Below are 27,758 nucleotides of genomic sequence, written 5' to 3' on the forward strand. Positions count from 1 at the left end.
ACTCAGGTCTCAAAAGCAGCAGAGATACTGAGGTTAAAAAAAAAAAAAAAAGAACCGTGTTATTAGTCGACGAAAGCGCCTCCTAAGCCCCCACACGCACGTGGTAAGCAGGGATGCCTACGTGGGTGCGGACCAGTGCCTACGTGGCTCGGGCACATGGGCGGGGCTCGGAACATATCTGCCAAGGTAACAAATACCCAGTCCAACACATGTTGTAAGTCCTTTAAGATTCAGAAAATAGTTCCAAGGAAGTGAAACGTGAGTCTCTAAATAGTGTGTCCAGGCCCAGAACAGCCGCACGGAGCCCGGGGCTGGCCATCACTCAAATCATTCTGGACGGCTCCTCCAGGCCCTGCCTGTCACCAAGTGATTCTAAGCCTCATACGCCCCGGTCTTCTGCCACCGCCTGAAAATCAGCAGAACTCCCAGCCCCCTTCATCAGCCATACGTTTAGCTGGCTGCCAGGCTGCAGGCTTTCTGTCACATGGTCACCTATACAGAGTCCCAGAGGACAACTGTCCAGCTCTGCAGAGCAAGCTGCCCCAGACCACGTGACTTCCAAACATAAGAAGAGGAGCCATATAGAATATTCCAGTCCTACAGATGTTACAGTTGGGTTAGCAAATTGTTGGCCAAATTTGCTTTCAGAGGGATTTATCAACTAATAAAACAGACAGCCACTTTGGACCCAATATTTCCTAATAAAGACTGAGCCTGGTACGGATTCCTAGAGGGTTCCTGGTAACAGAACCTGCCACTGAGCCACTGGAAGTCAGAGCGTGAAGCCAGTCCTCAATCTGGCACCTACTACCGTTCAGTAAGTAGCAACGTGAGGGAAACCCCAAGAAACACACAAGTGATAGACGCAGGAAAAATTGTTGCTGCCAGACTCAAAGGGAAGCTGTCAGTTTAAGCTAGGACTAAAATAAACCCACGAGCGAAGTACAAGAACGGCAGCCCAGGACAAGTCAGTCAGCAAGCCACAGGACGCACCCACTGCATCCACACATCACAAAGAACATAGAATGCCTTGGTGGGCTGACGCCTATTATAAAAAATTTTAGGCCAAAGCCCAGAACAAAACCGCTGACAGCCAAATCCCTCAGGAGAGAGGGATGAGAAGATAAACGAGGGACACTCGCCATCGAGAGGGCTTCTGGGGGGCTCCTGGAAGACTCTTTCGACTTCCGAACATGGCTAGAACCTCAGGTCTTCGTCAAGACCCAGCTTCCCTGTAACTGCCAGGACAGACAGACAGGCGTGGAAGGCCTCCAGATGCCCACCCGCCTCCGCGGAGCCCTCTAACATCAAGGGCTATGGAACAGCCGCGAATAAGAAGAAATGAGCGCCAGGACTGACGGGTTTGCTTTAACAACCGTAAGGCAGAGGCACCCACAAAGGTTTTAAGAATTCCATGTGAAGGGAAGAGGAAAGTGCAGGACATTACAAACATCAAACCCTGGAAAGAGGCCTCGCAGAAGAGGGATAGGGCCAGAACGTGCCTTTGTCACGCGAACAGGTGAAGCGGTGACCACCGAGCGCGGAGCTGGGGATGCCTAGCAGAGCACGAGAACGGCATCCTCCCTCCTCAGGACCGCAGCGGGGCAGGACTCCGATGGAAGGGGAGCCACACAGAAAGTCTGTCCCTGCATAAACTCCCGGGGCCACCAGCAAGAGTAACCAGGTTGCCACCGACTGTGTGTCCCCTCCAGCCGGGGCCCTTCTCGACTCACTGGCCACACGGGTGCTCGGACACCACGTATCGACAACAAAGGACAAGGTCCTCGCGTACGAAAAGCCCTGCGGGATATGCTAGCAAGGGAAGCACGCGAGGTGCAGAATGTACCTCCCTTTCTGTGAAAAGAGAGGGGAATATACATATAAATTACGTATATGAGTTACAAAATAAATGTAAATGTATACTTACAATTGCTTGTATTTATACCAATAAAAGCTAGAAGCTTACACAAAAAAATAGTAAAAATGATCACCTATGGCGGGGGGACAGTGAGGTAGATGAAGCAATGGGACAGAATTTCTCAGTGTAAACCTTTTTATAACATCACGACATACGAACCACGTGAAACATTATCTACTCAAAAAACTAAGTTCAACGTTTAAGAACAGTGTGGGGGGGCGCCTGGGTGGCGCAGTCGGTTAAGCTTCCGACTTCAGCCAGGTCACGATCTCGCAGTCCGTGAGTTCGAGCCCCGCGTCAGGCTCTGGGCTGATGGCTCGGAGCCTGGAGCCTGTTTCCGATTCTGTGTCTCCCTCTCTCTCTGCCCCTCCCCCGTTCATGCTCTGTCTCTCTCTGTCCCAAAAATAAATAAAAACGTTGACAAAAAAAAAAATTAAAAAAAAAAAAAAAAAAAAAAAAAAAGAACAGTGTGGGGATCCCGCTCTCGGTGGCAACGTATCGCTGGGAAACCACCACAGAGCCCATTCTACTTTGCCTCAAACCAAAACATTTTGCAAAGGCTCTTTATATAGATCAATAATTAGCCCGTGATCTGCAGGCGGTGGTCGTGCCCGCTCGGCATCTGGCAACTTACACACGAAGAAATGGGGAGGCAGGATCGTGCCACCACGTGGCGAACGTCGCCTGGCGACAGAGCAGGCTGAAGCCAGATCTCAGATCGGTGTCCCCTCCCCTGCAGCTGGGGTGACCGGCTCCTGTGCATCCCACTCAACTGGTTACCCAGACGTTAGCAAATAACTGGCAGAGGAAGGAAGGAAGAAACATCCCCGAGCCTGGGGTGAGGACTTGAGAGGGAGCCTCCATGGTGGTGAGGGGGGTCCTCCCCCTGTGTGGCCTTTTCCCACGACATCAGTGGAAAACATCCTTCACCAAGACTCAACCGCTGTCGCTTCCACCCACCAGCCCTGACATAAACTGCTGGTTGTCCCCAGAAGCCACACCCCCTTCTTCTCCACAGTCCTAAAACTGAATTATTCTAGCTAGACATGGGAACACCAGGAACAAAGACAACATGCTTCTCAGATTCTCCAGCTACAAGGTGTAGCCACTTGATGTAAGCAGGCCTGGTGTACACAAGTCCTGAGAAACATCAGGCAAGTGAGGTGGAGAGCGAGGCTGCTCTTCTACTTTTCCCATTTTCTTCCTGCTGGTGGGAGCCATCTTGGACCCCGGGGTGATCTTGGGAATGTGGGCCGTGGACAAAGCCATCAGATGGAAGAACCACCAAAGCAATATGCTGGACTGCCTGCAGATGTTCACTTAAGAGAACTACGCCTCTATCTTGTGGAAGCCAATGTTATTTTGGGGTTTTCATCCCAACTGAAGACAGACTATCCAACCAAACCTTCTCAGTAGGTTTCTATGCAGTGCTGTATCTTTACACTTACTACATCTGTTATCCATCTACCGGACTGTGGAGAAGAAAGCCAGAGGGAGCACGTGGCGAAGGCAGTAGGGAACCAGCCAGACTGTCGGATGACATTCCTATTTCAGACCAAGAGACAGACTCCAGGTTCACGGGGGCCTTTACAGCCAGTCACGGAGAGAGCATCATAAAATCACAACCCGATGTGGTCAGAACTGCCACCAAAGCCACGCAGGCTGAAGCTCCGCCATGCTTAGTGGTTTGGTCGGGAAAAGCCCTATTGTTTCAGAGAGACAAGCAATTTCATGCAAGGCTACATGGCCATGGTCAGAAGTACAAATCTACGGCTGGTTGGCGGGTGGGGGGGGGGGGGGCAGAGAAGCAGTTTAGAGGTTTTAATAAAATGAAAGAGCAAGCTACACCCGAGACCCGCAGCACTCTACTGCAGAGGCAGTGTTCCCGAGGCTGGGGCCAGCACAGTTCATCACCACCAGGACACAAAGTGTGTGAGGACAACCAATGCTAATAAATACCATCAGCTGGCGCAAACCATCTCTTCGTAAACACAATAAAATTACATCTCGATCGACAACCAGGAAATAGGACCTGCCATCTATATTTAATTCCTGATCTGTAAATAGCAACCAGAAAGATAGTCCCCCACGTCTCAGAAATCTACTGTTACTTCCAAGCGTATTTGGAACTGGCTTCACTCCAGGCTGAGTTAATGAGCACCAATAAATGTGGCATAAATGCGGCTCAGGAATGCTACATTAGAAATCCTCATTTCTCAGGGGTGCCCGGCTGGCTGAGTCAGTACAGCATGTGACTCTGGGTCTTGGGGTCATGAGTTCAAGCCCCACACTGGGCAGAGAGCGCACTTAAAAAACAATTAAAAATCCTCATATCTCTGTAATCGATTTGAACCATTAACCACATAGTATTTCATGCATTCAATTCAATAGTTTCCTGTAGTGAACTAGTCACGCATCAATGCCTGTCCAGTGACCGGACCACTGGAAGATATGACCCGGCCCTAACCAGAGACCAAGTTCCCCATGACCGCTCGGATCCCCAGCATGGGACCTCATTTCTCTGCCTCCCTTGCAGCTAGATGTGGCCACCTACTGGATTCCCACCAGTGGAATGTTGGTAGAGGGGACACGTATCTTCCGGATCTGCCCTTGAGAGCCCTGGGCATGCTCTCTTTCACCCCCTTCCTCCTCTGGGACAGCTGGAGCTTGCCTGTGCCCACAGCCCAGGTCTGACCGTGCAGAAGAGGACAACATCCTAGGGCATGACGGAACAATCAGGTCGACGACCAGGGTTCCCGAAAGCCTGTGTGCAGACAGGATGGCCAGTCAACCTGGTGTGCTCATGTCAGGATCTGAGACATCCTTTTAAAACCACTGCATTTCAAGAGGGTCTCCTTATCAGAGCAGTTTAACCTTTGGTCATAATTAAAGTAGAATCGGGGCGCCTGGGTGGCGCAGTTGGTTAAGCGTCCGACTTCAACCAGGTCACGATCTCACGGTCCGTGAGTTCGAGCCCCACGTCGGGCTCTGGGCTGATGGCTCGGAGCCTGGAGCCTGTTTCCGATTCTGTGTCTCCCTCTCACTCTGCCCCTCGCCCGTTCATGCTCTGTCTCTCTCTGTCCCAAAAATAAATAAACGTTGAAAAAAAAAAATAAAGTAGAATCACAGACAAAACCTCACTCCCCCCTTGTCCATCCTAGAACCCTAAGATTTACCTGAAAAATCTGACAAAAAAAAAAGATCAAAAAGAGAACATTCTAATTGGCTGGCTTTTCTTTCCTAGGTAACCTGAGCTTGCTGACGAGGCTTCACTGAGGGCCCTGAAAGAGCACAGGTCCGAGAGCAGGCCTGTCACCTGCCTCCCATCCCGGGCATCTTGAGTCAGAGACTATAAGGGAGATAGGGCCACTGGCTTTCAGGGCTGGTGTACCCCAAGTCGAGGGTGGGAGAAAGAGACCATTATAATCACATTTCAACACTTCAGTCATTCTGAAAACCTCTGATAAAAGCCTGTGATAAAAGTTTCACATATTTCTTGCCTCTGCATTATTAATAGGAAGACATTTCAGGGTCAAGTGACATCACCATGGTTTTGCAGAGAAAATCTTCTCTGAATGTAAAACTTAGAGGCTGGTCATGAAACAGAATGTGAGGAAAAACAGATAACTTACGGAGTCTGACAAAGATCCCCAACTATGTGTAATTTTAGAATTAGCATGAAATTTGTTTTCCTGAATAGCCTCATCATACAATGTTCTGTCGAGTTCAGAGAAATGAAACCTAACACAAACGTCAAACAAATAAAACACTCTCAGCTATTTTACTGCAAAAAAAAAAATTAATTCAAATTCAAATTATATTTGTTGAAAAGGCATATACTGTTCTAGCCGATGACATGCCCCCAATGCATGTGTGTATTGTTAAGTACGAATCAGTTGTCACATGCTGAGAGGAAGACGAACAACTCACTTGTTCAGGCAGAGATGATGGGATGTGTTCTTGAAATCTTCCTCCGTGAGCTGCCAGTTTTTAATCGATCCTTTCACGAATCCTGACACCATTATGAAGCCCAAGACCAGAACGTTGATACAAGTGAATATTTTGTTGACCATGGCTGACTCCTTCACACCGAGAGTTAAAAGTCCTGAAAAACCACACAAACAAGAACATTTTGCCTGAGGGTGTTAACTTTGGGCCAGGCGAGTCCTTCCTGGGACAGGAACAGGGATCAGACGAGAAGGTGACTTAGAAGAAGAATCCAAGTGGCACCAAACCTCCCAAGATTTCTGTGAGCCTCTGGGAATGGGGCTGAGTCAGTAATCTTTCTAGAGGTAGGTATCAAAATAACCAAAGTCCATGGGTGGTTCATAAAGCTGTCGAAGTTGGCCTTCCAGGTCAACTCCCCTCTGGAGTTGAGGATGTCACCCAGGGGGCACCAAAGGACTGCAGAGATGGTGAGCACCACGGCCAACCACCCTGGAGAGCAAGCCCCCCACCCAGGGAAGGAGAGAAGGCCTCTCCCGGCACCCTCTCCCCCTCACTAATGTACTTTCCTGGGACTCCCCTCAGTGGGGCAGGAATTTTTTTTTCTCCAAGGAGGAGACACTTTGCTCAGTTTCTTGGTAGAATGAAGGGAGTTCTTCAGATGAGAAAATTATTCAGACTCACTGTGGAATGTTAGCAATGACAACTCTTGATGATTAGGGAACCACGGATCATGTGGTTCATCATCAGACTCAGTGCATGTAAAACAATGTCTAAGCTAGACTAATTATAGCTCATAAACGCACATCAAAAAAAAAAAAAAAGGTAAGTGATAACAATACACAGGAACCATATGACAACACTGTCTCTGAGGCTTACAGGCCACAGGATCACCTTGGGGTGAATGTGCCATTTGGGGACTTCTGTGGTTAAACTCCTGGCTAGCTAAGAAAAGCCTGGAAAGGCGTCCAGGTGACAGGTGACCACCACTTATGACTTGAGACTGTTGCCCTGCCATGTACACCTTTTACACTTAAAATATAAAATGCATTTCACAATAGATTGAATTCTGAAGTGAAGGCAATAGGAGGGAAGTGAGCAATTAATCACAGCGAATACCGCATCGTGTTCTGCCCTGTTTTCTCTTTGGCGTCCCTCCCTCTCATGTTTATGAAAATCTCACTAGTGCGAACTTGATTTCTGATACGTGTCTCCAGTGCTTGCTTCAGCAGCACATATACTAAAACTGATACGTGTCTCTGCCAGCTGGACCAGAATACTGCTGAGACTGGCCTGTGCAGGATGATTTCAATTACATGGTGCGTAAAATAAGGCATGTTGTTTTTAAAACCCACCCAGGGGGCGCCTGGGTGGCTCGGTCAGTTAAGCGTCCGGCTTTGGCTCAGGTCGTGATTTCACGGTCCGTGAGTTCGAGCCCCGCGTCGGGCTCTGTGCTGACCACTCAGAGCCTGGAGCCTGTTTCAGATTCTGTGTCTCCCTCTCTCTGACCCTGCCCCATTCATGCTCTGTCTCTCTCTGTCTCAAAAATAAATAAACATTAAAAAAAATGAATAAAAAAAATAATAAAACCCATCCAAGATTTTCTAACCTCAAAGGGGAATTTATCTGCATTTAGTCTAATGCTTACACCGTAAATGCCACATAGAACAAAACTCCCATCCTCAAGGCTGAGACACAGACAAACGTCACTAAGAACAAGCTGCCATCCGCTGCGTTCAAGCAATATTGGGAATTTTAAAATTCTGGACCCACAATTCTGTCAGGAGACTTACCTATTTAAAGGGCGTCTTGACAGCTGTTAGGTGTAAAACCATCTAAGACTTCTCCAACACCCAAGGCACACGGTGGTGCTCCAGACCGACCTCACCCCCTACATCTTCCGGGCTGAAGAATGCCACTTTCCTTTCCAAATGCTCATCCACCGAATCAAGGGAATTTGCACTCCTGGGTCACTTGTACAAAAAGCTTGCGGCCCTCACAAAATCCTACTCCACAAACCACTACACAAACACCCGAGACTCCCCTTTAATTAAATGACATGTGGCCTTGACAGCTATTAAAGTACCTTGTGTGTACCAGAAGCCATTAAGACAAAAAAGATGTCTGTATTCGTTATAGAAAGAAAAATAGAAAATGAGGGAAAAGGAGAAATAAAAAGGGAAGAAACAGACCTAATGGGAGCCTGTCTCACCCCCTCAGGCCCCTCACTGCAACCTGACGTGTGTGTGACTGTGGAGCTTTACCTGTTAAGATAAGAATTATGATCACAGCGAATATGTCTGGGTTTTCGGCCAGCACGCCGGGGGCATGCAGAGCCATGTGCATCCGTGAGAACTCCCCGATGGGTTTGCCAATCAGCTCGTCGAACGTCGCACTCCAGGCCCTCGCCACGCTTGAAGTACCTGCCACGAAACACAGGTACCAGAGGAAACTGAAGAAGAACGATTAACAGTATTTGTCATCGAGCTCAGCTCCACCTCCGCGCGGGGGGTCACGGATGACGCGCTGGAACTTGGCGGTGGCAGCCGGACCCCGGTCTGTGCTAGCTCGGAAATGAGACTCGATTAGTGTCTGCAGTGAAGTGAGAAGAAAGGGCAGGCTTCACGGGCCTGGAAAGAAACACAACTTCCCATCACAACCCAATGTGAGCACGTATACTGTGTCCCAAAACTATGATTGACTAACGTTTTACAAAACAGCGTTATGACCCTTATCGCCTGAGACATGCTCTGATAGTATGTATTCAACTCTACATACTTTATTTTGTTACTGAAAGAAATACTGGTGGCAAACCATAGCATCGATTTTGAGATCCACTCACGGGGTGCGGTCGGCAGCCGGGGACACCTGGCTCAGGAAGCTCCTTTTCCAAGACCCTGGGACAACAGAGCTGATGGTCCCCATCCACAGGTGAACGCTGTTCTCCCCGCAGGAGGGGGCCGACGAGACCTACCCAGGCTGACCCTCACGCTCAGTGACAAAGTCACCGGCTCACCCCGGAGTGGGCGTCAACCCACCTCTGCCACTTGTGTGCCCAGACTGGACTCGCACCGCCTGACTCGGGGGCCACGGGTCCCCAGGTGTCTGACCACAGACAACGCCAGCTCCACGCCCCCGCCATGAAGAACACAATCAGATGCGGCCCCACAAATGCCGACGACTGTTGACTGCGCTCTCCTCCTATCAACCTGAGTAAAGTCACTGCTTTTCCAGGAAATGTCACTAAAATTCCAGTACTCACATAGAGCATTTTCCTTTGTTTCCAAAGGGGGCCTTATTGGTGACTGTGGTCTGGATCATCCAGAGGATTTGGCCAAAGGGAACTACAGAAATGTGATGTTGTTATTTGCTATCTTGCCGAGTATTTTTCCATCGACTCAAAAATTTAACCATGTTTCTTCATCCTCAGCATCTAGTCTATTATGACTTCTGTCCATCAAGGCCACAGCCCCAGTGAAGAAAACTGGTCTCCCCACCACCTCCCCGACAGAGGCCAGCTCTCTGCTGATCAGACTCTGAAGCCTGCTATGCAGGGTGAGGGGATGCCCAGCCTTCCTTCCTGGCCTACCCCACTCCCTATCTCTGAAACGTGGCTAAAAAAAAAAGAGAAAGACACACACACACACACACACACACATTTGCTAGGAAAAACTGCCCTTCCCTAAAAGCTAAAGCTGAGAATCACCCACAAGGACACATGCATGAGTCAGTCCCCTACAAGCAAACAGCACTCTGGCAAATAATCTTTCATTTGTCAGTGTGGAAGCCGTGGACAATTCATGCCTGTGGTTTTGCTTTAGGACCAGGTAAATCCTCTGGGAGCCTAACAGCCCATTTCAGACAGCTATGTTCCCATACAGAGACTTGAGCTTATACGAGCATTTGCGGTTGTAACTTTTGCTGTTGTACTGAAGAAAAAAAAAAACCCACATTATTAGGAATTTTATTTTTGAACTTAGAAGCGTGAGCTATTGTGGCTGTCATTAGGTACCACAGTCACTGAAAAGAAAGGGAAGGTGCTGCTCAGAGAGCCTGGTGGGAGCCCTCTGCCAGCTGGCCTGGGCAAGTGGCAGTGGGGGCCGAGGCCAGCACCCAGAGGGCAGCACACGGTCCCCTGCAACATTCCCAGTGCGGGGGACACAGGAGCGAGCCAGGACCCACTCACCACATCCTCCTGTGTTTTGATGATATTACAGAAAGCTTGCTGAAATATAAGTGGAATGTTTAGTGGCTATTTATATTTCTACTTTTAGGAACTGGCCATTCATATCCTTTGGTTATTCTTATATTCAGGTGTTTGTCTCTTTTAAGTTGATATGTTCAACTCTGGTTGTATTCAAAATACAAACAACATAAAGAGAAACACCTTCTCACCTACCAAATTGAGAAGACTTTGTATTTTTAGTGTCTTTGTTGGTTTCTTATTTCTAATGCCAGTGCCCAAGTCAGCAAGTACGTGAGGAAAGGGGCCCCTGGCCATCTGGAGGATCACAGATAACACGGGCCTTAAAAATATATAAGCCTAAAGGGCGCATGGGTGGCTCAGTTGGTTAAGCACCAGCCTTTGGCTCAGGTCACGATCTTAGGGTTTGTGAGTTCGGGCCCTACATTGGGCTCTCTGAGCAGAGCCCTCTTCTGATCCTCTGTCCCCCTCTCTCTCTGCCCCTGCCCCACTTACACTCTCTCTCTCTCTCAAAACTAAATAAATTAACTTAAAGGAAAAAAAGAACGGCTGACATGCTCAACACCAAAGAAACATACACAGGCCTGGGGCACCTGGGTGGCTCAGTCAGTTGAGTCAGCTGAGGTCATGATCTCATGGTTTCTGGGTTCAAGCCCTGTGTCGGGATCTGCCCTGGTAGCACAGAGCTTGCTTGGAATTCTCTCTCTCCATCTCTCTCTGCCCCTCGCCTCCTTGTGTTCTCTTTCTCAAAATAAATAAACATTTTTTTTTTAATATGCAGCCCACTGACCTACACACTCTGCTTCTTAAGACCATTTTAAAAGAAAAAGAAATCATGTCTATGCCCGAAGACATTAAGTGATTAACTGTTTACAACAATAATAACACAACTGGAAACAATCTAAATACCCTACAAAGACATCTAAAAAATTATGCTATATAGAGAAAACTATATAAGGATATACACTCATTTGGAATAATACTGCAGAAAAATCCTTAATATTGTAAGAAATGCTTACTATACATTGCTTTATCAGTCAAGAGACATACTGGACAAAAAAAAATACATTTCTGTTTACAAAAATATTAACAACAGCTAGATCCCTAAACTCTTATGAACAGAGATTGTCTTATTCCTCCCTTGGGTCCCTAATATCTAGCATAATGTCTGGCACAGGGGATGGACTCAATGAATATTTGTTGAAAGAATGAATGAATAAGAATTAATTTCTCTGGGTTGTTACACTGGGCAATGTCTACCTTCTGCATTGCGCTTTTCTGTATTTCCCAAGTTTTCTCTATCAGTGGTATGTTTATGCTAGTAATTGTAATCAAAAATACTAAAAGGGACTACGCTCTTTTAAGTAACAACAGCTTCCCATTGATTCTACATCTCTTGTGTTAACAGGACTGACCTCCTGGTTGGTCTGGCTTATTGTCACTAACAGTCCGATGCGCCTGATAGTTAAAAACAGGGGCACAGACCAGAAAGAGCAGCGATACCCAAAGGCTGCCCCCTCCTTTCATAAAAGGGAAAGGGAACACGTACAACAACAACAGTCAAGGGAGGATGCTAGACTCTTCGAGAGGAGTTGGACTCAGTCCATTTGGGGAGCAAAGCAGAGTATGGCCCGCCATTTAGAGGTAAAAACAGCAGAGGGGTAAGGGAGCGGGCTCCAGGCCTCCTGGGACGTACCAATGATGTAGGAGAGGATTAAGTTCCAACCAGTGATGAAGGCCCAGAGCTCCCCGACGGTGACGTAGCTGTAGAGGTAGGCCGAGCCTGTCTTGGGGACCCGAGCCCCAAACTCTCCATAGCAGAGGCCAGCCAGCACTGAGGCCAGCGCTGCAATCAGGAAGGAGATGACAATGGCAGGGCCTGCGTCCTCACGGGCCACAGCTCCGGCCAGGACATACACGCCGGCACCCAGCGTGCTGCCCACCCCGAGCGCCACCAGGTCAAAAGTGTTCAGGCAGCGAGAGAGCCGGCTCTCTTCCCGGCTGCAGTCCACAACCTTCCGGCGCAGCATCTGATGGCCAATGCCGAGCAGAACTTTGCACCCCATCGTGCTGACCAAATCTGCGGGAGAAAGAGAATGGAAGCGCTCGTTATTGCCTTTCATTCCACCCGTTAACCTCATCTTATCACAACACAGACGGCCACCATGTCCTTCACTCTCATTTACTGCTAAAATGTTGTAAATCTCAGAATTCCACAGCTGGCTGTCAGAACATCCATCGGCAACTTGGCCCAGTCTCAGGCTTACCCAGCATGGATAGAAATGCCCCGGAGGCCAGTCTACCCAGCTGCCTGGACTTTGAGGTCTCTGAGCTTCCACATTTACTTCAGTTCTCAACTGAGAGCCTTCTATGGACAGAAATTACACGGTATGAGAAACACAAATTAATGGCATTGTTCTTTTCCTCACTAATCACACAATGCACCAGGAAAAAGAAGATATTATTCCAAGTGGAATGCTACAGAAAGCAAACCGATCCAAACCCAGAGGCCTTGAATAGCAATGACGATGCCTTTTCAGACCTTTCTGAGATCCCGAGGGCAAGAACCAAGCTGCTTCCACTTTTAAGTTAACACAGAGTTAGGTACAGAGCAGAAAAAATTGTTGAATTGTTACAAGTTAGGGTTTTTTTGTAACTGTTACCACTCCAAGAAGCCCTTTTCTTCTGGTGCAAAATATTAGCCAAATGTGCTACATGATAAGCTTCTGAGCACAAATCAAGAGAGGGCACGTGTTCACCAATGGCTTATGTCCCCCAACCTATTTCACCCAGAACAAGCCCAGTGTGGGGCCCCAGGATGAGTGCACATCATGGACAGCATCCCAGGCCAGCATGCCAATCCCTCTCCTATAACACACAGGCCAATTCTGCCTGGGCAGCTCATCCCAAGGGGGCGAAGAGGGCCAGCAGGCACTTGGCCAGGATATTAGCGCCCACCCTCAAACACATGGAACGTAAACCCCCAGACTTAAGGGGATTGCCCACATGACTTCCCTCCATAGAAGGCAGTCTGGAAAGGGCAGAAAAGACTGGAGAAACCTAACCAACACTACCTCGGCCAGGGGGCCATGGTCAACAATGATAAACATTTGATTAGGTGATGTGACGGGAAGGGCACTTGATCTCTCTGATCTTTCTCCCCAAACCCATCACCCCAGTCTAATCATGAGAATAATATCAGAACGATGACAGATACGTTCTATAAAACACCTGACCAGTGTTCCTCATAACTGTCAGGTCCTTAACAACAAGGGAAGGTCAAGAAACTGTCACAGACAAGAGGAGCCCTAAGGGAGACATGACAACTAAATGCAATGTGGGATCCTGAAGTAGAAAAGGGGTAAGGGGAAAACTAAGGAAATCTAAATAAAGTACAAGTATCAATATTGGGTCATTAGTTATAACCGATCATCCACATGAAGGTAAGGTGCTAACAACAGAGGAAACAAACAGAGGTCTGGAGTATATGGGAACTCTTTTTTCTATACTCACAATTTTTCTATAAGTCTAAAACTGTTCTAAACTGAAGAGTTTATTTTTAAAAAACACCACGTGCAGAGAGAAGCTATCATCATGACTTTTAGCTACTGAGGTACAAAAAAAATATCACTGCTTTTTCATCTTTATTATCAATTGGCGTTTATTGACCCAACCTTGCTACAATTAAGTGACCGGAAAACAAAATAACCTAAACAGAAAACGGCAGACCTAGCAAAGTCCACACCTAACCACCTAGAAGACCTGACCTGCTCACCCACACCCTGTGACCTCAGCCTCCGGACACAGTTTGGTCTGGCACCCTCCCGGCCCCAGCCAGGACCCTCTGTGTCGTCACACAGGAACAGGGGTGGGCCTCTCCATACTTCATCTGACCGACCAAGAGTAAAAAAAAAAAAAATGTTGATCTCAGGACTCAGGAAGTTTTCAGGTAGGATGAGGAGTAACAGTCACGTGTTCTGATCCCCTTGTTCTAAAGATGAAGAAAAATGACTCGGAGAGCCAAGGGTCAAACAGGGTCATGGCGCTGGGAAGGCACAGTGGCCCAAGTGCTCATCTAGGGCTCCAGCATTCAAGGTGGGAAGGAAATGACATCACTGTGCAGTGAGGTGGGGAGGATGTGGGGAGGAAATGAGGAAAGACGACATTATTTGTGGAGCCACAGTGGGGCAGGAAGACCCCAGACACCAGGGTGTGACAGGAGCTGGAAAGGGCACGGGCTGCGAACAAGGGAAGAGCAGGCACAGAGACCAGTGGCTCACCAGTCTCTTTCAGGCCACATGCTGCTTCTGAGGTGCCCCAGGACAGCAGCGAGCGATACCCGGGCAAGACAGGTTTCCCAGACAGTCAAGATGAGGCCCTCAGTGACCTCAGGTCCTGGAGAAGGCCCCAGCTCTGCTGAGAGAGCCCAGGGCGTGATTCCTCCCGACCCACCTTTTCTTTTCCTCCTTACAGGACTTAGCTGGATTTACTCAACTCGGTTTGTAAATCACAACAAAGCTTTTAGGAAACAATTGCTCGGAAAATGAGCTAAAGATGCACCATTTCAACACCACCGCTGGCAGAAAAAGCAGCGCTTGGGGCTGTGCAGAAACCCTGTAAAATAACTTCTCGCCATCATTTTTGGCAGGGCGAGGAGTATGTGAAGTAGACAGGAATCTCAAAGGGAAGCGGAGTGTGAAAGGTCCTGGACTGTTGTGCACTTGCATGGTTTTCAAGCTGATCGGTAAATGCAACTGACATCTAGAGAGCGCCTCCCTGCTCCCCACCCTCTCCTAGATGTAGTCTGGTTAATAATAAGTAGATTCTCTCCCCCAAACAATAAAAGCCAGTGCGAGGCAAAGACAGTGTACTTAAACAGCATCCTCTTTCCTCGGCCTCGCAAAGCAACCCAGGGGCCCAGAGGGCTATGACGAGCCTGCCTTCCCCTGAAGGACAGACACATCTGTCTCCGTAATGTACACTCCTTTCTCCGAAGCTTGTTGTCTGGAGCAGAAGGAAAGGCTGCTGGAGCCCAGACGCAAGCCAGGAACACACTCTGCACCTCCTTAGGACGGAAGGCAAGGCGAACGAGAGCCCAGGGATCACCTCAGGCCGAAGTGACCCACCAAGACGTGCGGAGCTGAGCCCGGGGCCCCAGGTGCCTGTGTGTCGCCAGCACCGGGTGGGGGCCCACGCCCGCCAACCAAACACCCGCTCCAAGAACTCACTTCCTAATGCTGGGAGCTCAGCACCGTCTTCAAAACAAAGGGGGCAGGTTACTGCACACAGAAATTTAGACACAGACATTGGTTTTCAAACATCATGTGGAAAGAGAACTCTGTTGAGAGTACAAAATGTGACCAGACAGACGCAGTTCTTTTCTTTTAAATAGGCACGCAGTGGCTCTTTTCTCTGGGGACAGTCCTCAGCTGTTCCTCGCCCCCAGCAGTCCTGGGGAAAGTGGTCTGTGAACCACTGCATGGGGAGCACAGCGTGGACCCTGACAGGACACCAACCTCCCACTATTTTTACCTTGGTTACTTTGCTTTGCTTTGCTTCTTTTTCAGTCTTTATTACTGAAGGACAGTTGACACGCAATGCTCTATCAGGACCTTGGTTATCACTGGAAGTACTTACTGCTTGGTTATCTGGGGAAAGGGTAGTAAGCTCAGGGAAGACACTGGAATAAAAATGCAGTCAAATGCTGCTGGGGGGCCCAGAGTTGATAGCCCAGGGAAGGAAGGGTCTCCAGTTAGTTTCTACTTTCCAGGGTAGCTGAAAATGAGATACCCACCATGTCCTGGGTTTATTTTTAAGAAATATCCTTCCTATCTTCTTAGAAGTAGCATAATATTACATTCTCCAAATGGCATCATCTGTCAGGATTTTGTACACATTATGCCACCACTTACGTTCATGCTGAGACCCGAAAGCTCGCCATCCAACCAACAGTGAGATTAAATAATACTTATCTGTACAAAACGAATCTAGCCATTCAACTCCCTGCAATGGGGGTTGTCATGGCCTTCCTGCTGTGGGGGCTTAGACAGAAAGTTGCCACAGTGCTTGGAAAGCATTACCTGAAAATTAGGCTATCCTTCCTTGCGGGGAGGAATCTGCACAATGGTCAACACCTACACTTTTATTTGAGGTTTTGACAGAAATCTTGCAACAGCGAGAGTCTCAGATCTGTCTTACCCCCTGCTCACTTGTTACTAAAGAGCACTTACCTCAGGTGGTATATCCCCTAATAAAAGCAAAGAAAATGTGTCTCTTTCCCATGGAAATTCTCACTCCAAGTTGTATTCTAGTAATCACTGTGTAGCGATAGGAGTAAAATGATCCAGTGGGTCAGGATTGTGGACGTAAACACTGTTTTGAAGAGGTCCGATAAAGGTGGGCAGATGGGAATGTATGCCTTTTTTCAGTCTCAAACTTAATTAAGGCTTGAGGCAGGGAGGGAAGGGATAAGATACAGGCCTTTATACTAAGTTCGTAAACGCCGTCCTTTGAAGAAAATCTTAGCACTGAAATCTTTACTAGGTTAATGCTTTCACTGCCCCTTTTCAGTGGTCTTCAGAATGGCCCGGGCCCCAGATGATCTGCTTCCCCCCCCCCCCACCGCCAGGGGGAGCCATCCAGAGTGAAATCTACCACTCCCACACCACCTACACACACTGGGGTCTGCCTCCATAGCAGGCTAGAGGCAGCAGGTCCTTGCCAGGTGCTGGCCTTGTGGGGCACCACTAACGGGTGGGCACACAGAGCCCATTAAGTGGCTTCAGCTTCCCTAAAGCGTGAGCAGCTGGCCCATCACGCGGTGGGGGGGGGTGGCTGCCCCAAGGCACCTGGAGGGCCACAGAGGGCCTGCAAGTCCAACATGGAAGGGAACGGACTGCTCACAACCATGACCTGCAACCAGGCAGAAGAGGTCCAAGAAAAGAGCGTTCTGGGACGCGGGCTGTGGTGGGAGAAGACGAGACTCCCAGGGAGGAAACAACCTGCTTTGGAGGAAGTACTCTTGCTCTCAACGTCGGATCCGCATCCCCCAGACGTTAGGAGACCCAGAAACAAGAAGTTAAATTAAAACAAAACAAAACAAAACAAAACAAAACAAAACAAAACAAAACAAAATCAGAGTGTAAACAGGACCAGCAGACCACTAAGGATGGAGATGTGAAGAAGCACACATGAAGCCATGAAAGGAGGTGCAAATGACAGAACCGAACCGGAAGTATGGGGCCGGGTGGTGGGTCAAGAGCGATGCAGCAAGCAGGCGACGGTCAGGGTTTGCCCTAGGGGCTGACTCACAACCACGCGTCCTCCTGGGGGATGTGGGAGTCCATCAGCCTGCGGTGAGAGATGACGTCAGAACCTGGACTCTTCCAAAGCCCCCAGGCAAACAAGGGACGTGCTGGGGATCTAACTAAATTCCGCCAAAGATCACTGATCTCACACTGTTTTGATGCCCTGTGCTCGACCCAGTCAGGGTTTATGGAAATGCAGAAAGCCATAGTCCTACCCCAGGAAGCAGAGTGTGGGGGCGGGAAGAAATGAGCACACACGACGGCTCCGGGAGCTGGGCCCACAGGGTGACGGGACTCCAGAGGAGGTAGAGATGTACCTCAAAGGCCACTTCAGGTTTCCCCTGCTATCCGTTCCTATGGAATCTTTCGTAAGTGAAATGGGTTAAAGCAAAGAAACAATAACCATTAATCTTTACGGAAAAATTTTTGAGCGTTCCCACACCCAGAAGAATCACCTCTGTTAGGCTTTTCTGACACCCTAGCTAGGACACATCTTGCTAACAGATGCACAAAGTAGGTCGAGATAAAGCAGAGATGCTCACAGACACAGTTCAGAGCTCTGGTGAGGCTTGATGCAGGGGACAATTCCTGGGGAAAGAGCGTGGCTCTGGGGGCACTCTGGATCTGAGCAGCCTCTGTAACAGCTCGCTGCAAAACAAATGCTGAATGCTGTTCTGGCTTTTCGCCTTCTTTTGTATAAGCAAAAATCTTCCGATTACTTACGGTTAACAAAAACCAGGTAGGTCCTCGTAACGGCGAAGCATATGCACAATGCAAACCTTCAAAGAGTGTGGGACACCTGTGCTTTCACGGGAAAAGAGGTGTGGTCTCATCAAGCAAGGACAGAGGCATAAAGTCCACAGGTCCACCTACGAGTGTGCTTGCTTCCATCAGAAGCTCAGTCAGAAAGATGCTTTATGCTTTTCTATCACAACCCACAGCTAATGTGGCTTCTCACTGGCACGGGCGGGCACAAGATCCAAGGTGATCGCCGAACCTCATGGTGCCCAACAGTCCTCCAGACCTTGGTGACTTTAACACCTTGGCCATCTCAGAAAAAGCCCCAGCAGCCCTGCCGCCCATGGCCTACCTCCTTCTACTGATGCAACAGGGCTAAATGCAGAAAGCTGACAGAGGCCCCGTCAACAGCAACGTACACAGCCCGACACACGGCCATAAGCTCTAAGTCTGCGGAGCAGAGCTGCTGGACAGAGGGGTGGCAGGGGGGCAGGAAGGCAGAGGTTCTGCCTCAGTGCCGACTTCCGGGCAACAGGGGGACAGGCCCAGGAGGAGGAGGCCACGGGGACCCCGCTCAGGTGCACGCCGATCCGGGCAGGACAGCTTCCAGGCACAGGGCGGGAGGCAGCCAGGGAACAGCACACTACTCAAGGAGCTTCCAGTGCAGAAACGGCAAAGAACAAGGCAAACGAGGACGTAGAGACTGACCGTGAGCACAGCACCAGCCTCGCAGCCCGCCAGGAAGCCCTAAGGAGCGGGGAACCTGGTTCCACGGTGGCCATAAGTGGTGTCACCACCCCACGAGCTCGCACCTCGCAGAGGACCAAGCAGATAACCCCTGGGGCTGAGAGTGGACAATGCTGTTAATCAAAGAACTAAAACAAGATCTGTCAAGAACAAATCTGTTGCTGAAATGGTGTGCAGGCAGAGAAGTGTTTTCGATAGCTTTAATGTCCTGGGAAAACATCAAGCAAACATCAAGCAAGTGTATTATTATGTATATTATCCCAGTGAGTATGTTGGGGGGGAGAGGTGTATGTGTAAAGTACCAAGTTACTGAGATTACCTTTCAGATTATGGGTTGTTTTCTTCTTTTCTGTATTTGCCATACTATCTGTAATGAGATGTGTTACTTTTTAAAGCAGAAAATAACAGTAGTAATAACGACTAACGTTTGGGGCACTGGCCAAACGAAAGGTCCCTTCCATAAATTCACGTATTTCACCTTCACACCACTTTATCTGGCCAGCAATACTCTGCATTCCAGAAAAAAGGGAACCCAGCATTACCAGACTCAGGAATTCTCAACCCTGGCTGCACAGGAGGATCACGTGGGGAGGTTTTTTAAATAAACGACGCCGCCTGGCCTACCACAGATCAAGTCACTTCTGTCACATTCCCCCAGGTAACTGGCCCAAGGGCACGTAGTCAGCGAAAGATGGAGCCGGGGCTCGAACCCAAGTCTTTCTGCCCCAAAGCCCCGCACTGTCCTCTGAAGCAGGCTCTCCGGGTGTAGGGGAGGGGCGCGGAGGGCGTGGCGAGGTTGTAGACAAGTGGGGATAGATGGCCCAGCTGACTGGCGGACAGGAGAGCCCCCGATGTGTCCCACCCAAAGGGCCGCATCCTAACCCGCCTCCGTCCCCCAGCACCCAGGAGGCGTCATGACGTGCAGAGCACCCACAGGGGACACGCGGGAAGCTTCGGCTGACTTCAATGGTAAGAAACTGACAGGAAACTTCATCGTAGGTAATCACCACCATAACTATCAATAGCTTATGAGGGTCTCTCAATCAAAGAAGATTTTGTTGGCTGAAGAGTTCAGGGTTTCACTTGCTAAAGAGCACCTTTCTGTTTCTCTAAATGAATATAAATGTAAAAAGCTGCCAGTTGGGTTAAAATCCACCCTAAGCAGCACAGTCTTGTCTACTAAGATTTGAAACAGTTCCCGTTTTCTTCACAGATACTTTCTGCTGTGCGGTGTATTCTATCTCCCACCTCCCTTCTCGCCCCAGCTGAGGACAGCTTTCCCACTCCACTGGGGGACAGCTTGAGTACCCGTGACACCCTCTGCCTAGGGTTTTCTGAGGTCCAAATTCATATCTTTAAGTCAGGACTTGGGGTCTCTGTTTCCACATCTAAAGATGAGGCAGTACTGCTGTCCTACTGTCGCAGGGTGCTAATGAGGGTCAAATGAGATGATGCATTAGGGAACACACTGGAAGGCCAAATTCGTTCTTCTTCAAATGCCAAGAGCTTCTGTTTTTGCCACGCTGGTAGGCACTACTTCCTCATATTTCTAATCTTTCTTCAACATCTCGGTTTGTCAGCTGTCTCTGCCTCCGAAAGCAGAAGCAGACAACCCTATCAGTGAAGGGCTCCCGTCACGACAGCTGTTGTGGTCCCTCTTGAGCGGAGGCTGTGCCACAGGTGCTGTTGTCTTCTTCCCTAGGCTCAAATCTTTTCAACATTGTCCACTCAACTTGAAGAAGGACATAAAAAACAAGAAGCCAATGGGAGGATTGTTAGGGACATTTTCACAAAACCCAGATACGATCTAGAAATGCTCCTTCTTAAGCCAGCAGGATGTGATTAGACAGTATTTGGGTCTCTGGACAGTGTTTCCATCACTCAGGAAGGTTGTGCTGTATCGGGAGAGATGCCCTGACCCTGTGTACAGAACTGCGTTACAACAAAAACATGTTCTCTCGGGAGGTCAGAGCTTCTTTGCCACATGCCTTTAATCACACTTACTTCTGTAGTATGTAACGAAAGTGTTCTGGATCTGCAATCTGAAGCCAGGTGACCTACAAACTCTGTGGGCAGGTCCAGGGGGAGACCTGCCATTGCCTGTCTAGTACAGTGTTGATTAACCAGAACTAAACAGGAGCCTGGTCCTAAGGAGTAGATTTCCTTTGGACCTCTAATTTCATTTGGCTCTCGAATGGAAAAGAAATATCTTAAAGAATGTTCCCCTGAGATTAGAATTCAGACTTACTACCACAACATTGCCTCTTTAATTCTCTAGGCCTCTAAGGTATCCTGAAAGACAAGAGTTTTCCATGGCTCTTTCCAGAAGCATCCTCTGTTTCCAAAAGCACAAGGAAAACTGGCATCTGGAACCACCACAAGGCAGAGGATTCTACGCAAAACTCATCTTTCGCCGCATGTTCACACAGACCAATAGTTTTCCATTTACTAATGCATTCACCCGACAAAGCCAGGCAGTTCACTGATTTAGACCCCAAGCTCCTGTAATTTCCGCCCTCCCCCATCTTCCCATGGTCACAAGCAATTGTGTGAAAATAACCTGGAATTTCTAGAAAACGCACTGGTTCCAAAATAGACAAAGAAGCTGTGAAAAACCAGGTCCAGCTCCCTGAACTGAGCTGGAGAGCAGCCACACAGGGGACTGCGGTCCGCTGGAAGCAACCAACATTCTACACCAGCTCCTCAAAAGACACATACGCACGAGTTCATTTAATCCGCATCAGAGACCATCAATAGCCATTGTTACTCCTCTCATGAGAGTAAGAGTGGAGTTCAGGCGGCAGGTCCTGTTGCCCACAGTCACCTAACCTGCATGCGGTAGAGCCAGGATTTGGCCTAGGTCACCAGATTCCAGAAGCCCTACTCTATGCCAGCTGCCAAACGGATTCCACTTTGATCGGGCCTATTCCCCCCTGCTGTCGACGATTCTTCATGTGTCACCTGGTCCTACAAATAAAAGTTTCACAAGAGTTAAGGGACACCCTCTTCCTGAATGATAATTCCTCTGCAAAAATTAAGTCAGTTATTCACAATGGTGGAGTGAATCAACGGACTCCACCCATTGGCCAAGACCCACCAGCTTCGAGTCAGTAAGGAGCTTTATCTAAGGAAAAGTGAGTAATTTGGGTTGCAGGGCCCAACCAGGGCTTCAGGCAGCATTCCGGAAAGCACACAGACAGCAAGGCTTAGAAAAGTATGAAAGGAAACAACCAGCCAAAGAAGATGGATTAAGCTTATGCTGGAGATATTACATCCTGATAAAAGTGGAGAGAAAGTGTCAAAAAAAACCCCCACAAAAACCCATGTATAGCATCCCTGAGAAATAATAACATACTGAATATGAGTTTTTATAAAGAATGGTCTAGAAAGAAAACTGAAATAGGTGTCTCTCAACAGGGGACTTAGGGCATTTTTTTAGATTCTGCATTTTGACAATTTTCTCTAGAAGTGTGGTACTGCTTCTGAGTTAAGGAGAAGGAAATATTCTAATAAAACCAACAAACAAATAAGTGGAAAAAAAGGAAGGCATAAGGTCCAAAGACAAGTTGAACCGTGTCAGGAGTCTATCTGGAGATGTGGACAATTGAGTACATGGGGTTTCATTATGCTTTCTCTCTACATTTGTGCACATTTGGAAATTTTCAGAAGTGAATGTGAAAAGAAAGGAATTCATCCAGGGCTGACCCAGAAAACAAAGAGGAAATTCTTCAACAACCTGTATCAGGGCCAGGATAGCCCCTCAGCACTGTTAGCCATGGCCACATATTAGTTAAACAGTCTTTCATGTAGGATTAAGTTGAAGCATATAAAATCATCAGTATTCAGCTATGTTTTACATAAAAACAGCCAAGAGCTTGGGGCGCCTGGGTGGCGCAGTCGGTTGAGCGTCCGACTTCGGCCAGGTCACGATCTCGCGGTCCGTGAGTTCGAGCCCCGAGTCGGGCTCTGGGCTGATGGCTCGGAGCCTGGAGCCTGTTTCCGATTCTGTGTCTCCCTCTCTCTCTGCCCCTCCCCCATTCACGCTCTGTCTGTCTCTGTTGCAAAAGTAAATGAACGTTGAAAAAAAAAAATTAAAAACAAAACAAAAAAAAAAAAAAACAGCCTAGAGCAAAGAATCCGTAATAGGCAGGCCTGGTCTCACCTCTTACCAGGCTCGTTCCTATACAGACTTGCGTCTGTATCATACATGGGGAATTAGACTGAAATCAGAAGAGGTAACACAAGTTCCAAAGAACAGTTCCAAGAAAAAAGGAGTGATTCGTAGGTTATTCAGAAGCTGGCAGCTGCTGAAACAGAGACACTTGTAGGCACGCCTGTGTTTGTGCTACACGCTATGAGGGACACAAGCACAGTGTTGTGGTTCATCTGTCACCACTGGGCGGGCCGTGGCCCCACAGGGGAGGTAAGGCACAGGCCTGCAGAACCGCCGGGACCACACAGGCGAGGCTGGCTGTGCGGAGCAGAGCGGGAGGGCAGGGCAGGACGGTCCATTTACAGGAGTCTTGCACGGCCACCTGAGGGATTTATACTCAGACCTAAAGATTTTAAGCAGAAGAAGGACATCAAAGAAAAATATTTTCTTGAGAGGCTTGATCTGGTCTTATTGTGAAGGACAGACCAGAGCGGGAAACAGCACCAGGACAGCTCACTGCTCGTGGCTCAGCCTTCTTTCTTTGGGGGACAAATTCAATTATATTTGTCTTCTGAGCATGATATTTTAATTCAACTAATAAAGCACTTTTGAGCAAACAAATGCTATAATCTTTGATATTTACCTGCCGTTTGCTCCCTGTTTTTTCCTCAAAGAGCCCTGAAATACACACGCTCCTCACACCCAAAGTTACCATGGGAATTATCTATGTGGTGTATGTCATGCACAAATAATCCCTAAGCAGGAAATGGCCTCCTATACCCATATCTCACAGGCAGCCAAAATTTCAGGCATTCATCCCCAAAGAAAAGCATGTAAAAGTTGAAAGAAACACCATAGCCTTCTCGTGTCATTTGCCACCTCACGTGTCTTGGGTCCAAACAACTACCTGCCGCGCTTTTCGACCACGAGGTATTTTTTTTTTTATGTCATATGCTTGGAGGAAACACCCTAGTGCGTGGTGACAGAACAGTCTCAGCAGAGACAGCACAGCAGAGAATGTGCTTCTCGTGGCCTGAAATGACTCTGAGGCACCAGAAGCAAATGGCCGGTGCCACAAGGGTGTGCGCGTACCAGAACGCTGGACCGAACGGTCAAAGCCAGGGGAGGCCTGGCAGAGGGTCAGGCCAAAGTCAGAGGTGGACAAAGCAGCCCGCAAAGTCGGACCAATGTAGTTACTCCCACTGGGCAAGAGAGCTGGACGGCAGCATTAGGTGTGCAGGGGCTCTTGTAGCATGTCAGACCACAGGTTCATCGTCCGTCACAGGCAGTGCCACCTGCTGTGTTGTAATGCAAGACCCCAGTGCAATACCGTAACCGCACTGTCCTACAGAACACTACCCGAATTCAACCCTGGCGCCTGTCAATACGACAGCATCCAATTATCCAGGACCACATTCTCCTTTACAAACAACGCCAGAAAACTGCAGCTGGGTTCCAAAGCGGGTCACAGACAGCAGCAACTGAACCCAACATTCCTGATGTAGAACCACGCACTCTGGGCATCCACCACCCAGCAGGGACAGTGAGGGCAGGAGAATACCCAAATCGGTCAGAAGAATAAATGGACCCTTTAGGGTTGTGATCCTTTAACAGATTTAAAATCATGGATCACCGTGGAAAAAAGAAAGGAGCAAAACAGTTTCCCACAAAAACGGACAGCAGACGGGAACCACTCCTCAAGGAGCAAGGAAAGGCAATCAGTGGTACACAGCCTCTAAGGTGGCCCCATGATCCACTCCCGGTATCTCCTGGAGTGTGTGTAGAACTGGGACTTGCTTCCAGTCAACAGAAGACGGCGACGGTGCTGGCCGTCACTCCACGGAGCTTACGTTACAGGAGCTCCATCTTGCTAGCATCCTCCTCGTCAGCGTAATGAACCCGGCCGCCACACCAGGAAAACCCATATGGCAATGAACGTGGCCTCCAGGTCGGCCAGAGAGAGGCCAGGGCCCCGGATCGTACAATCATGAGGATATAGATCTGCCCAACAACCTGAGGGAGCGTAGAAGCAGATTCTACCCCAGCCATGCTTCCAGATGAGAACCAAACCCTAGTCAACACATTGACTGCAGCCTCGTGAGCCAGGCCGGGCCCTGACTTCTGACCACAGGAGCAATGGAACAATAGATGTGTGTTGTTTTGGGCCTCTACGTTTGTGGTGATTGTTGTGCGGTGACAGAGTACTCCTCCGTGGCCCCGTCATGAGACACTGAGTGGGTTTGCATTTGTTCTCTCTTACACCTTCAAGGACTTAAAACCAGAGCCCAACATTTCTCCTCCTCTGTTTCAATGGTGGAGTTAACCTTTCCTGGACCTGAAACTATTTTTTCTTGGTTAAGGATGAACAATTTGAAAGCAATTGCCTCCTCTGGAAGCATGGTATGCACTAAATGACTATTATTTCATTTTTTACAAAATTGCATATTTGCCCTGTGTCACTCTTCTGGGAGTTACGGGAGCTACAAAGATAAGCAGCGCACTGTCCCTGTGCTCAGAGTGCGCACTGTCTGGAAAGAAAGACTAAAGCAACCATCTACCCATTCGACAAATATTTACCTTAAGCCTACTATAGGCCTCCCCCGCTTCTAAGTGCTGATGAAACAGCAGGGAACGGAACAAAGCTGTCCGCCCTCTGGGCAGGAAGACATTATGATAAACTGAAGCGCACAAACAAGTATGGCAGAGACCAAAAAGCCTCCAGGGGATGCACCACCTCTGCCGCCATCTGGCACCTGGTCTGTATCTCTTCACTCAAGAAGGGGCAACCTCATGGTGGTTTCCAGTAGGTCGTGAATTCCCCTGATTTAGTTGCAGTTCAGGACTTGTGCCGAAGGACCTAAGAACCATCGATGGCTTCCCCACACATTCGGTCACAGCATCCTGATCCTGAGAAACAGATCTGATACAGACTTTTCATTCCGATGTGAACACTCAGCACCACGTGCCAAGCCCTGGTATTAGGTAACAGGAAGGGTTTCTAAAATAGTCTGTTAAGATAGCAGAGACACATCTGACGACTGCAGGAAGGGGAGGAAGAATGCAGAATGAATTCACTCTAAGCACTCTTACTAAACAGGCCCCGAAAAGAGGAGGAAAGAAAAGGATACTCAAGGTTCACAATGGCTTCTGGCACCACACAGGATGTTCCCCCCTCCCCGGCCGCACTTCCCTGCCGGCAAGGATCCAGTTTTACTGTCTTTTGGGAAAGTACACCTGGTAACTGTGCACCTTGGTTTCTGACATTTACACAGTTGCAAGGGCCTCATAAACACGCGGTGTACTTCCAGCCGTGAGCCTCCCTATGAACTATGCGGTAGGAGCTTTGGGGAGTCTGGCCCCTCCTTCTTATTTCAAGGTCACTGCTCAAAGACACCTACCTGTGGCAAAGGCCGCTGGCCATATCCCCCACAAAGTTCCTCTGATGAAGGATGGCATGGGCTGCTGACCCTGATTATGGGTGCATTCTTTTTTTTCAACATTAAAAGAAAAATTTTTTTTAATGTTTATTCATTTTGGGGAGGGGGGGGCAGACAGAGAGGGAGACACAGAACTCAAAGCAGGCTCCAGGCTCCGTGCTGTCAGCACAGAGCCTGAGACAGGGCTTGAACTCACAAACCATGAGATCATGAGCCGAAGTCAGACGCTTAACTGACTGAGCCACCCAGGCGCCCCTACGTGTGCATTCTTAATACAGCTATTTTTGGAATTAAGAATATGAATGGCCGCAAAGGACAGTAAGAATGTGAGAGGGAGGGAGAGAAGTCAGGGCAGGTTCTTTTGTAAACACACACACCTGAAAAAACTGCCTCCTTTTGATGATGCATAAAATAGCAACAATAACAATGAAGTACCCATACTCAGTGAACTTGTTATTTTAATCAAAAGCTAACAGGAGTAATAGCTTTCAAGTATTTTAATAGTAGAACAACCCATCCTTCCCAAACCACATCTGCCAAACCCAAACTTAAGAATCAAATAAAAGTGGAGCCTCTCTTACACAGAGAGATGGGAGCCACTGAGCCCCGCTGGCTAGCCCTGACCTGCCCCCCGCCCCCGGCCTGGCTCCTTGGCCCCCCTCAGGACTCTGCGGCTCCAAGGCCCAGCCTGAAATGCACTGGCCTATAGTCACTACATATAGCCATACATATGGCACTACTGGCCATAGATCACTACAGCACCTGAACCTAAGAATAAGCTACGGGAGAATCCCTAAGTGAAAGGGGGGGAAAGCAGAAGAATAAAGAGATAGAAGCAGGAGGAAAGGCTTGAGAGCAGGAAGGAAACTGGAGCCTGCCCTTGACCCTGAGAAGCACCAAGGCTCCAAGAGTCAAAGGCAGCACCGCAGTGCAAACCATCAGTGTCACGGCATTGCACACCAGCACGGACAGGCCAGGGGCCGCTGCCCAGAACGAGGGCCACCAAGGGCTGCACACCACGCAGCAGCCCCGCATCCACACCGGGAGTGAGCGGCGGGCTTTGGCAGATCCTCTCTCCACAGCTGCCCTGATGGACATAGATTTCACCTGGGATGTCGGTCTTCCCCCCCCAGTTCCCAAGCCTTGCATCGGGCAGGGTATTGGGAGTTCTGTTTCAAGGAAATGCAGAAATTTAATAAGCCCGCAAAAGTGAAGGGGCACTCGCGTTTTCTGACGAGGGGATGGGCCTGAACTGCTAAGGGCTCTGAAGACGCGGAGCAGTGATAGATAAGCTTTAAAAGAGGATGAC

General features: G+C 48.8%; 1 protein-coding gene across 1 annotated transcript in view; it reads right to left on the reverse strand.

Moving 5' to 3' along the window:
* Positions 1-27,758, reverse strand: part of SLC7A1 (solute carrier family 7 member 1) — a 72,307-nt gene that overhangs the window by 14,735 nt on the left and 29,814 nt on the right. The window contains exons 3-5 of the mRNA XM_040448122.1: positions 11,764-12,147; positions 8,128-8,286; positions 5,849-6,023 (exon numbers count right to left, since the gene is read on the reverse strand). Coding sequence (XP_040304056.1) covers positions 5,849-6,023; positions 8,128-8,286; positions 11,764-12,133 — 704 coding nt within the window. The 5' untranslated portion in view covers positions 12,134-12,147. The remainder of the gene's footprint in view (positions 1-5,848; positions 6,024-8,127; positions 8,287-11,763; positions 12,148-27,758) is intronic.

Source organism: Herpailurus yagouaroundi, unplaced genomic scaffold, assembly GCF_014898765.1.
Source record: "Herpailurus yagouaroundi ecotype Mexico unplaced genomic scaffold, PumYag 197, whole genome shotgun sequence".
In the NCBI taxonomy this organism is placed as follows: domain Eukaryota; kingdom Metazoa; phylum Chordata; class Mammalia; order Carnivora; family Felidae; genus Herpailurus; species Herpailurus yagouaroundi.